The sequence below is a fragment of the Cupressus sempervirens genome, chromosome 3 (genome assembly GCF_028749045.1).
Source record: "Cupressus sempervirens isolate cs-2001-9-10 chromosome 3, ASM2874904v1, whole genome shotgun sequence".
NCBI classification, from domain to species: domain Eukaryota; kingdom Viridiplantae; phylum Streptophyta; class Pinopsida; order Cupressales; family Cupressaceae; genus Cupressus; species Cupressus sempervirens.
The window spans coordinates 510281591-510294691 of record NC_143120.1 but is presented as its reverse complement, the minus strand read 5'-3'; the positions used below and the strand labels follow the sequence as shown (position 1 = coordinate 510294691).

At 35.1% G+C, this 13101-nt stretch overlaps 1 protein-coding gene across 1 annotated transcript in view; it reads right to left on the bottom strand.

The window, feature by feature from the left end:
• Positions 1-13101, bottom strand: part of LOC149567416 (phenylalanyl-tRNA synthetase, putative / phenylalanine-tRNA ligase) — a 100470-nt gene that overhangs the window by 59965 nt on the left and 27404 nt on the right. The window contains exon 7 of the mRNA XM_089820594.1: positions 1225-1315. Within this exon, the coding sequence (XP_089676720.1) occupies positions 1225-1315 (91 nt within the window). The remainder of the gene's footprint in view (positions 1-1224; positions 1316-13101) is intronic.

The following is a 13101-nucleotide window of genomic DNA, read 5'->3' as shown; positions in this document are numbered from 1 at the left end:
AATAAAAATCTTGATTCAAGTTTGGTGAATGGTTACCATTACTTTCAGTAAGGAATTGGAAATTATCATTTATGTTTGAAATGTTAAAAGTATATATATATTCAAAAACCAAATTAATCAGAAAACGAGGAAAACCAAAGTTGCTTCTCACAGCTTCCCAGTCTTGAATAAGAAAGGGTTTTTACAACTTTTATTATTAGTTAATGGTTATCTATTTGTAATCTATTGTGAATATTACAATGTTTCTAATATTAGTTAGTCTATAGTTATTTGTTAGCTTTCTTTAGCTTTCTTTTAGCTAGAATAGAATGTTTCTATTCTTTACGATCGTTTCCTAAGGAAACATCATTTTATTCTTTTGTATATATTGACCTCTTGGTCTCTGTTAATATTAAGCAAGTATTTTACCAATTACATCGTAATATATTCTATATTCGGGCATATGCAGCTGATGCTGAGTCATCAGCTTGGTGAGATTCTTCCTCAATATAAAAGTTCAGGTTTTTTCCCTCCCCAGCAAACCTCCTTTTTATTCAGACCAAGTACGTTCATGCTCCATTGTTGACCACAAACTATTTATTATTGTTGATCAACAATTTGTTAGTTTACTGGGCATTACTGCAGAAGGAAAGTGGCATAATGAAAAATGATAGAGCAGACATATAACTCATATCAGAGGGGAGCAAGAATGCAACAATGTCAATTCATAGCAGCAGCTTACTTGCCAATGATTAAATCTATGCACCTATTCAAATTTACTTTAATTTAGATTGACTTATAACAGTTGTAAAGACTGTTTGTAATTGTACTAGACAGTAACTGAATAGTAAAGGAAGCAATTTTCTTCTCACCCATTAGAAACCATGTTATTGTTTGTCATATATTACAATGTATTATATAAAGAAGATTATAAGAAGGAAGCAGACATTTTGCATCATCAAATACATTTTAAAACTTTTCCAGGACAGTATCTACTAAAATAACATAGTTCAAGTTTCTTCCCAAGCAGAGTAAAAATAATTCTCACCCATTAGAAACCATGTTATTCTTTGTCATATATTACAATGTATTATATAAAGAAGATTATAAGAAGGAAGCAGACATTTTGCATCATCAAATACATTTTAAAACTTTTCCAGGACAGTATCTACTAAAATAACATAGTTCAAGTTTCTTCCCAAGCAGAGTAAACATAAAGCAACTGAAATATGGTGGAAGCATTACCTTAAGCAAAGGATGTAGATGGCCACCTTCAATAGGTTGCCCAAGAGCATTGAAGTTGTACTCCTTGAATTCCAAGTCCTGCCAATTACCTCTGGGTGAAGCAATGTTAATGTTAATTAAAACATTTCATATTCCCAACTGCAAACTAAAGTGGACAAAGACAGTCATGCAAGAAACCAACATGATGCGAGAAAACAAGCAAAAATACACATGTATGTGTGTAATTCTATTCTCAAAAGAACCATCAATACAAAAAAGTATAAGGCATTTGAAACTTGAATAGGTTTCTAGATTTAATAACATATATTACCCCCCATAGAAAATCTGTATGTGCAAACTTACAAATAAAATAAGGGACAAGATGAAGTTCAATTGGGTATTGAGTTCTCAACCTCTCACCCTACCTCTCTCTCATAAAGATTATCTTGTGCTTGATCCTGGTCCATTTATTTTCTAAGAGAGTTCATCAAAATTTAAAAACCACTATTAGATTTCCACTTTCTGGTTTATTACATATGTTGGAAGTGAACTGAAATGATCCCTTGTTTTGGCTATAAAGAGAATACAGAGACTGTTACTTTAGTTCTCCTTCCTTATAATGGTAATTGATAATGTTCAAGCAAATTCTGAAGATATAAGTGCCTGCTGTTATGAAATGACTGATTCTGATATATTTACTATATTATAACAGCGATATCAGATATACAATGAATCTTTCTAATGTGAGTACTGGAACTCTACTACTGGCAGCAACAAATATGCTATGTTGTATCTATTACAGCAATACAGTTTTCTGCTCTGACCTGTAGATATGATGTCCTTTGGAAGATGCCGTCTCTGATTAAGATTCTAATTGCTTGCAGCCGAAATGTCTCATTGGTAGTTAGCTCTAAGCAGAACAGATCTGTAGGAGATAACTAAGAAAAGATGAATCGAATTGCTTGTCTCTATTTTGTCATCCAAGTCCAATGGAAAATCCCGTCAGCAACATCTACTTTATATCTTGATCAGCCTTGCATAATTTTTGTGCATACCATTCAGGTATCACAAGTTCAATATATAAGGGCAAATGCAAATTCGATGCTCCAGTTTCTGTAGACAATGTATAGTTTGGATTCTTCCTTAGTTTGCTGACTGTGATGGGATTCCAATTTGCCTTACTTAGATATGAGTTGGCTGACTTCCTCGTGTCTTCCTAACTCTGATTGTTCCTGTCTTTTATGCTTGGATGATAATTGATGTCTTGGATATTATCCTTAGTGTCTTCGAGGACTTTACTTATTTCTACCATTGATTTTATTAACTCCAGCTTCGTAGTTCTATTGTCTTCTCTTTCTAGTATCCTGTTGTATGTATTCCTCCTCTCCAACGCTGAAAGTATGTCCCTAAATATCTATACTCAGGGAACCTAGAAGATGTCACCCTTGATTCTTCCAGCCCGACACGTCTTCCCATAGATCAACTTCCATTAATAGATATTATATAATTAAGATTGTATCTCTTGGATGATCTGTGATTAGTTTTTGTTAATTGTGATACTTAATTAATCGCACTCAATATAGAATTCTTCAGAAAGTGGGTCCACAACAGTATATCGTTGGACAAAGAAATCATCTACCCATGCATTTCATGTCACCCACAATATGCCAAAGGGAGATGGCTTACGAAGACTTGCAATGACCAAACCTTTGTGTTGTGCCGATTCCTTTAATGGTCAATTCCAAAGTTTGATGATACTTATATTTTATTATATTTGTTATTTATCTTTTCATTTATATCTATATTTTCAAATTATTTTTATTTTTATTTATTTTATTATAGATTTTCTAAATATTATTATTATTAAATAATATTAAGGATGTAATGCTTAGATTGTATACCGATCTGGTTTGGGGGCATAAGTGATTTATCCTTAACATAAATGCAACATGTAAGGCTTAGATTATATACAGATCTATATCAAAGGCAGAAGAAGAAGGGAATGAAGAGGAATGACCTAAAAGGAAGGCAAAAGAATGTAACTTGGGACTAAGAGCTAATTCTTGGGATGCATCTATGTACTTTATGATGTATCAACGCTTAGGCTGTTTATCTATGAGGAAAATAAAATATTATATTAATATTGTTATTTATTCATTTGTTTTATTATTTAATATTGAATTCATATTCAACGAGGGGACATGAGAGTCTGGCCTTCCCAAATATTGCTTGTCCTCAAGCAATTTGAACCTCTGGTGTTTCTTATGCAACTTTGGTATCATCTTGTTTGCAAGTTTGAATAACCTAGACAGAAAAATTCAATTTGAGGTGAAAACGACAATATTTGATAGTCAAACATAAAAATGTTTCAAAATAATATCAAATTAAGCCTTAAGAATAATTCAAAAAATAGAAATTATGTTGACTTCTTGTAGCATTTTTCCTACTCCTTGATATGCACTATATTGTCCCATAATGGGTCTTAATGAGTAATCCTTATAATCTCTGGGAGAGACTCTATCTCATCCTGACCTAATGGAACCCTTCTTGGACACATTCATAATCTTCAGAGAGACTTTATCTTGTCCTAAGCTTTTATGGACATCCCTTTAGGTCATACCCATCCCTTATAATTCTTGGTAGAGGATTTATCTCTTTCCAAGTCTTTATGAATTTCCCTTTAGGACATATCCATCTCTATAATCCTTATAGAGACTTTATCTCATCCCAAGCCTCTATGAATATTCCTTTAGAACTATCGATCTTTACAATTCCTGGTAGAGACATTATTTCTTTTCAAGACTTTATGGATATCCCTTTAGGACTATACTTTATAATCCTTAGGAGATATTTGATATCTTCTAAGCCCTCAATGGATATCCCTTTGGAACTATCCATCTTTATAATTCTTGGTAGAGACTTCATCTCTTTCCAAACCTCTATGGATATCTCTTTAGCATCTATGTTACAAGATTCAAGAAGAGTTGGCAGATTAACGGATTTCCGGATGATTCATTGATTAACAGAGGAACAAATGTGTTCCTTATAAAGAATTACAAGGACGTTGTTTCTAAAAGAAACAACGTAGACTGAAGACGGAATTAGAAACAAAACTAGAGACAGGATAGGAAACATTCCTATCTGGACTGAAGAAAAAAGGGACGAGATAGGAAACATTCCTATCTAGACTGAAAGACGGACTACAGACAAGTAGTTGACTATTATAGAAAGTATAAGATATTATCTTAATACCCTCCCTTAATGGTCAACGTACGGATGTCGGAACATTCTGTGATAACTGAGACCCTCCCTGGATCTACAGAATGCTGAAACCAAGAAGCTTTGCCAGAAGAGTGCTATGACTCAAAATAAGTTGCAATTACAAAATTTCGTTTTTGTGGAAAAAACAGTAAAACTCAGAATCTCACACAACCTTGCGTATTACAGACAACTTGAAATGATTTTTGAGGAGAAAATCAACAAACCCAGAATCTCACGCAACCTTGCGTATTACAGACAACTTGAAATGATTTTTGAGGAGAAAATCAACAAACCCAAAATCTCACGCAACCTTGCGTATTACAGACAACTTGAAATGATTTTTGAGGAGAAAATCAACAAACCCATAAAAAATAGAAATAGATTCAGAAGGCGAAAAATGCAGCTTCGCCTTGATCAGGACCCGAAGAAGTCGGACGCTGCCTAACACCCAGAACAAGTTGATCGGTGTTTCGATATTCGAAGATTACGATGATGCGTTGCTTCCAGGTTCCATAATTGCGACCATTGAATTTGGAATTATGTTCGAGCAAAATATTTGTCAGAGATGCCATGGCACGTTTTTCAATAGAAACCTGTGAAAATCTATGAAGGCACGTTCTTCAAGGCAAAAATACGAAAGACCTAGAAGAATTAGAGAATGACCCAGAAGAGAGCTCGAAAAACCCAGAAGGAATCTGCTGTCGTTTTTTTGGATCCGCTGGCTCGAAAATTGAGGCACAAAAATCGAGGCACCCAAAAAAAACGGACAACAACCCAGTTGAGTTCTCGAAAAACCCACCAAGAATGTGCAAACAAAATATTTTTTCGACCCCAAAAATTAGGGTTTCGAAAAAAAAGGCCCTAGCTGAAAAAAGCTTGAAAAAACTTCAGATTTCTTGATAAAAAATGGCAGATTTTTCTTCAAGGATCAATGTGCATGGATGAATGGGGCTAGAGTGTGCTAAACAAACACAGGCAGACCCGAGTTCGGGAATTTCTCTAGGCCGAAAACCCTAAGCGGGTTTTAGAAAAATTCAACAAAAATAATTTTGAAAAAATTTAAACAAATAATTTCACAAAGAAATTATAAATTTTTTCGAAAAAATTTAAGTAATAGCTCTGATACCATGTTACAAGATTCAAGAAGAGTTGGCAGATTAACGGATTTCCGGATGATTCATTGATTAACAGAGGAACAAATGTGTTCCTTATAAAGAATTACAAGGACGTTGTTTCTTTTCTAAAAGAAACAACGTAGACTGAAGACGGAATTAGAAACAAAACTAGAGACAGGATAGGAAACATTCCTATCTGGAGTGAAGAAAAAAGGGACGGGATAGGAAACATTCCTATCTAGACTGAAAGACGGACTACAGACAAGTAGTTGACTATTATAGAAAGTATAAGATATTATCTTAATAATCTATCCATCTTTATAAGTCATGGTCGAGACTTATCTCTTACCAAACCTCTAGAATGTGTGATCTTTTCTTAGTTCCATAAAAAGAATAGAGAAGATTCTAAGCATGAGTAAATACAACTAATCATTTGCATTAATATGTTGTAGCTACTTGTTTTGTTACAAAATCCTAGTCTCTAATTTGATATTCAATTCTTACTTGTTCACAAGTTTTACCGGTTGATTCAGATATAGAACTGATATTTGTTAATTTTCAACTAATTTGAAATGGATGAATTTGTATATCTAGTCCACTTTGTTGTCTTTCTTTTCTAGTATTCGTTTCTGATTTTATTCTAAACTTAGTGCACCATTGTCATAGCTAGGGTTGGATTTCTTCAAAACTCCATCACTTTTCCCCTTCATTTAGTGATTGGATACTATTGGGATCTCTTGTATCATGTCTTGTTTTCTTATGCAGCCACCTTATTTCTTTGTTAGATGTTGCCTCAATTCTATGGACTTGATTCCTTTTCCCACACTTGTGTCTTGACACTTGTAGTTATTTGCACCTGAAACATAAGTCTTTCTTCATTGTGTCTTTTTTTTGCTTGAGAGTTTCTTTGCCTTAGCATTGGTGCTTAGTACTACAGTGTTATTTGCAAAAATAGCATGCTTTTCCTTTATCACATTTTCTTGACCCTTCATACTCGGTGTGTACCTTGGTTGGAAAATTCATACATCTTTCCTTAACTCTATTAGACTCAACTTTCTTTGCCTTTTTTAATGACTGGGGTTCAAATGATTTTACAATTTTTTTGGTGGAGTCTTTAAGTCCTATAAACATAAAGTGAGCCTCTTTTGGGAAAGATTTAGGACCATAACAATTAACCTTTAGAATTGGTGGGCAAATTCCTCCACGGTTCCAATTTGTTTGAGGTGGGTTTAGCTCTTGGAAATACCATTTGGGGTCCCTTTCTTCAAATCTATTAATAAGTCATTGAGAACATTCCCATGGGAGTTTATATCTTGGTGGCCCAGGGAAATAAACCCATGATGCCACCAATCATGTGTTGCTCCTTCCAAATGGAGTATTGCAAGCTGGAGTGTGTCTTCTTTTGTCATGGGACTTAAGGTGAAGAAGGTACTCAATTTTTGCAACCATGTGTGAGCTGTGATTTTCCTTGATCCGTCCAAATTTGGAAGTGTTACATTCTTTACTTTGTGTTTGAGATCTTTGTTATGTCCCTCCTAGGTGCCTCTCGTTGTTTGCCTTCATAAAATTCTCTAAATGATATAACCTCTCTACTTTGTGGGGCTCGGGATTCACATAAGCTCTTGTAATGTCCTCAATGCTATTCATTGATTGTTCTAAACCTTCATCTCTTCTCGGCATCTCTACATAAAAATGGAGGTTGGGTACCCTAGAAGCTGATGGCACATTATTATTTTCTGAATGATTCAGATTAGTGTCCCTTCCATGGGGAGGATAGCTCTTCAAATTATTGATTGATTCCACATCGTTTATAAAGGAGAGCTTGGTTTGATTTTTCCATTTGACTTATCAGGACTTGGTTTGTTTGTTCCATATAGGATCTCATCTCATTGGTTTTTTTGTTCATGGTGACCTTTGTTCTTCTTTGATAGGTTTGCATAAACCCCTATTCACATGATGACAAGATTAAGCTCTAAGACCACTTAAATGACCCCTTGTTTTGGCTATTAAGAGAATGCAGGGATTATTAGTTTAGTAGTCCTTCCTTATAATGATAATTGATAATATTCAAGCAAATTCTGAAGATATAAGTGTCTACTGTTATGAAATGATTGATTCTGATATATTTACTATCATAGTAACACGGGGACACGTCCCCACCATTTTTCCCTGTCACACCCAAGACATGGACACCCTTGGGATGAGGGGACAACATTCCCGCATCCCTAGCAGCGCCACCATTGGGTCATCGTCTTACCGGGAACCGGGTGTCTTCCTCGTGTCGCCTATGGAGGCAGGGGAATGGGGAAAAGTCCCTCAACCCCTCCAGGGGACGGACAGATGTCCCTCATTTTGGGGGAGTTGGAAAGTTAAAAAATAAAAAATAAAAATGTTTTATAATGATTTTTTATTTTGTTTCTTAGCCCTAGGGTATGTGGGGCCCATTTAGAGGTTGAAATCCCATAAAACCTCTACATTTTCTCATTTCTATTCATTTCATGGTTTTCCAATTTTTGCAACAGCAAGAAGAAGAGTGAAGAGCTCATAAAAGGGTGCATGTTTGAGTGAAGAGAGTGATTGGAAAGCAAAGAGGAGTGAGAAGGAGCAAGAAGAGGAGAAGAAAAAATTTTCAGATGTTTAAGATATTTTTCAAGCAAAAGGTACAAGTTTCATGGCTTTTTTATTTTATTTTCTGATTTTTCAAGTCAAGTTCATTGTTTTTAGTTTCTAGTTTGTAGCTTTTACTTGAATTTCATTTCTAGATTTTAGTAGATGCTTGTTGTTTCATTTCCAAATTTTTTTTACTTCAATTTTAATTTAAAAAATTGTGATTTTGAAAAAGGGCATAGGTTGCAAGCATGTATTTATTTTTATTTTTTTCACTTTGTGAAATGAAGTGCGAAAATGAGCTCCTGAGGTCATGATTCAAGTGAGTCAAGTCACATTGATGATGAGATGGAATTAGAAGCCCATTCTCATAGCAGCCAAGAAGATTATAACCCTCAACATGATGAAGAGAATGAGGAAAGCGAATCTCAATCAGTAGATAACTTGCCACCTGGTCCACCAACTACAGATTGTCCCTCCACTCTTTTGGCAAGTGGGCTACAAGTAGTTATAATCCTAATCTCCTCGTAGATAGTTTGTAACAAGGATAACTGCACAAACACCATCAAATGGTGGTACAAGGAAGTGGAAATGCAACATTTGTGGGACAGAATGGTTTGGTAGCATCAATAGAGTGAATGTACACTTTCTCTTTTAGATAGGAAAAGGTGTGGGTGTATGTGAGTTCTCGAAGAAATCAAAAAAATTGCATTACAAAATTGAGTTCACCAAGCTTTGGGGGTATTCCAAATGACTTGGGAGTTGAGGTACCTACCACCTTAACTTGTAGGCAATAGAATCAAAGACTTCAGCAAGCTCATGAGTAAGGGCAGCTAGGTATTCCTACTCCTAGATCATAGCAAAGAGCTACATCATTTGGAGGTGCAGCCTTAGGTCCTCCTTCCACATCCAATGTTATGGTTGAAGCACAATCAAGCAAGGGAAAAAGAAAGGTGTCCTTTGAAAGTAACACTATAGCTGATTTATTTAATGTCTACATGAAGGAGGAGATTGAGCTCTAATGTCATTGGTAGATTTATTTTTTCACATGGCATAGCTCTTCATGTGACATGGTCTTCTTGTAGATGATGCAATCAGTGGCAATGGGAGGCAGAATGTCATTTGTGCCACTAGGTGAGCAAAAATTGTGGACTACAGTCTTGGATAAAGAGTATGCCAAGATTGGTATATAAATAGAGAACATGAGGCCACATTGGGAGGAGTATGGGTGCAGCAACATCATGGATGGGTGGACGGACATTAGGACCCGTCCACTCATCAATATCATAATTACATGCATAGAGAGGCCATTTTTTATCAAGGCTATTAACTATTCAAGGCATCAAAAGAAGACATCTTCCAAGCAGCTATTGAGGAGGTTTGGCCAGAAAATGTGGTCAAAGTAGTGACAGATGTAGCAATTGTGTGTAAAGTTGCAAGGAGACATGTTAAGGCAGCATACAAACATATTTGGGAGACTCCATGTTGTGTGCATGTCATGAACAATGCACTATAGGACATGGGGAAGATAGTCTTGATTAAAGAAGTAGTGAGCAATGCTAGAGATGTGAAGGTGTTTATCACAATCACCACACATCATAGGCCCTTTTCAAGAGCTTCACAAAGGAGTTCTTGAAACCAGGTGAGACCCAATAAGCATCCTACATCATTCTTTTGGTGAAAATGCTTGAGTTGCAGGAGTCATTACAACTCATGGTTATGATGAATGAGTGGCACTGGTGGGACGGATCCAAGACAAAGCAGGGGATGAAGGTGAAAGAGATAGTAAAGAGTGATGTATTTTGGAGTGATGCAAAATACATAGTTACTATCGTCACTCCAGTTTTCGAGGTCATCAAATATGGGGATGGGGATGCACCTAGCCTTGGAGAGGTGTACAAGTGCACTGATGCTATGCTTAGCCAAATGAGGGCAGTTGTGCAAGAAAGGGACCCCACTTTAGCATTCTACACTGAGCATATTTGGCTTATTATTCAGTGTAGATGGGACAGCCTCAACACTCCCTTAACAATGGTTGCCTATGCACTAAATCCAAAGTGGTACATGCCTAGGCCTAGGAGAGTTGCACCATTGAACGATGATGAGGTAATCTACTATCAATTTATCATGTTTTCATGCTCCTCATTGTGATCCTAATCATCTTTATGTCTTAGAACTTAGAAGTTAGAAGTTAAACTTAGTTCACTTACACTTATAGTTATGAATCTTTAATTTTTTAATTTACTCATTTTCAAATTTGAATTTTAGGAACAGTGTTCTTCTAGTGCATTGATAGGATGTATGACTGTGTGATAGCTTGGAAGGTTTGCCTTGGGTGGACCAAATTTGGTAAAGGGTTATGTAGCTAGAGCAAAAGGCGGTCATAAAAACAATGGCACAAGAAGATCCATTTTTGTGGTGGAAATGTCATGGACCCAAATCAACTCCTATCTCAAGTTTCTTGTTCTTCAACTTTAGAACCTAAATTCTAATTATTGAAAATATATGTTTTCAGTTTCAATTTCACTTTTAGCATGAATTTCAATTTTCTCATTCTCATACTAGTCATTTGATTGTTATCTTAGGTATCTAGTTCTTCAGCTTCTGAAAGGAATTGGTCTACCTATAGCTTCACCCATTCTCTTAAGAGGAACAAACTTACCTCTAAGAGAGCACAGAAGCTAGTGGTTGGACATTAACCCTTGTGTATCAATGATTGCAAGACACGTGTGTACAAGGAGAGTTGTGCAACACAATGGGATGTAGAGCTAGAGGAGTCATCAAAGGTTGATGAGGATGAGGATGCTTCTGATGCAAGGTTGGTTGGTGTTCCTCTCACGGCTCTCACGTTGGAGAGTCTGAGAGTTTGGATGATGAATTTGTTGAGCCTAAGCCTAAGCTTGACAAGGATGATTAGAGGCCTCTAGGCTCTACTGCATTTTGGCGGCCCTTGGACCTTGACATTTTGATTTTGTTTTTTATCTTGAGACTTGGATATATGAACGATTAAACATTGAACACTGTGATCATATCATATTTGATGCTACTTGATGTAATTATCTTTATGATGACATTGATGAGATAGTAATACTCATACGTTTAATAAATTTATATATATGACTTCTGAATTTGAATCTTTAATTTGTGATTATTTAATTTATTTGATAGAAGTTAGAACTTATATCTCTTTTATTGTTCTAAGTTCAATGCAATATAAAACTAAACTAGCAATAGATATAAAACTAAACTAGCAATAGCGGTCATGGTGAACATAAACTTCATATTTATGTCTTATATTGTTATACATCTTTTCATAATTAGCACTTTAAGTACCATATGTCAAGGAAGGTTGTGGGAAAGAGCACTCATGGAAGCATGTTGATTGTTAAAATTTGGAAGTCTGAAGTTAATTTAGGATCTTCCAAAATCCAAAATCTCCATTATAGCTCCTAAACATCTGAAACCACTCTCAAAAATCCAGACAATATTTATATAAAATATAACTTAAAAGTATAAGAAATTCTTATACTGAAATGTTATGTTTTATGTAAATATTCCACCCTCCAAGCTCAAAATTCCTCAAGTCCAAACCAAGTTCACCCACACAAAGAAATTCTAGGATAATGCAAAGATAAATGATCGACTTGGAATGAGAAATTCTATCAGAAAGCAAAAGGAATCAAGTCAAGGGAACTTCTAAGAGAACACATAAAGGATAGACTTGGAATGAGCTCCTAGAACAAAGCAAACAGAAAACCGAATCTCAGAGAAAAAGGAAAAAAGTTTTTTATAAATAAAGCTTCTCTAGGAGAAATTGACCAGGTTTGATAACAGAAAGAAATCAAAAAACAAAACACAAAAAAAAGTAAGTTCATCCCTTCTTGATATCACTGGTTCCCATAAATATAAGAGATCAGCATTGTATTCATTCACAAATAGGAAATTGCAGCCCTGGAGATAGAAATACTTTTTCAGATTTCAGAGTAAGGTAGAGATTTTGGGTGATTTTTAGATTGAACTCCAAGATTATTGATGACGATTTCTTGAAATTTTCATGTTTGCTCACGTATTTCTATTCAAAAGTTCAATCTATTTCAAGTTTAGAGGCGATTTTAAAATCATTTCTTGGAATTTTCAAAGGGTTTTCTAATCTGATTGACAGGTTTTAACGAATTTATGCAGATTTGGAAGATATTTTCATTCCAATCAGAATCTCAATCTTCAAATTTGCAGAATTGGAGCAGTTTAAATATTGCCATCCTTGCTTGTTCATACTTTAAGTACTGATTTTTAATTGAAAATTCAAATTTTAAAGGATTGAAGATGAATTTTGGACGTATGAATGCAAAGTGTAATTAGAATAAGATTTAATTGGACTTAAAATTCCGTGTTCTGCATTCATAAATTTCATGTCCTCTTCTAGCTTATTGTTTTTTGATCTTTTGAGGAAGTAAATGTCAATACAATGACGAGATATAGTGAAAAAAATTCTCAAATTTTCAAACCAAGATAATGTCCCCCTTGAAAAGATGAGAGATTGTCTAAGGCATTGCAAAATCCTCATCAAGGCATGAAGTCTGCTCAAGAAGTCATGTAAATTTCTGTGTCTTGTAGTGCCTGCCCCTACTTTACTTTCAGTTATTATTGCCAAACTCTTTTAGGCTAGTTTATGATTATGCTTGATGATTAGTAGCATTATTTTCCAGATTATTCGATATTGTTTTCATACTCAGTTGATTATATGATGAGACTACTCGGTACTAGTTACTTCATGTATGCATGATTACACTTTGATGATGATTATTTACAGTGATTCCAGTTATTTAATGATGTTAGTTAGATGGATTATTTGTACGTGTTTTCTATGGATACTTATCCCATACTTGCATGTGTATGGTGTGCGTGTATGTTTTCG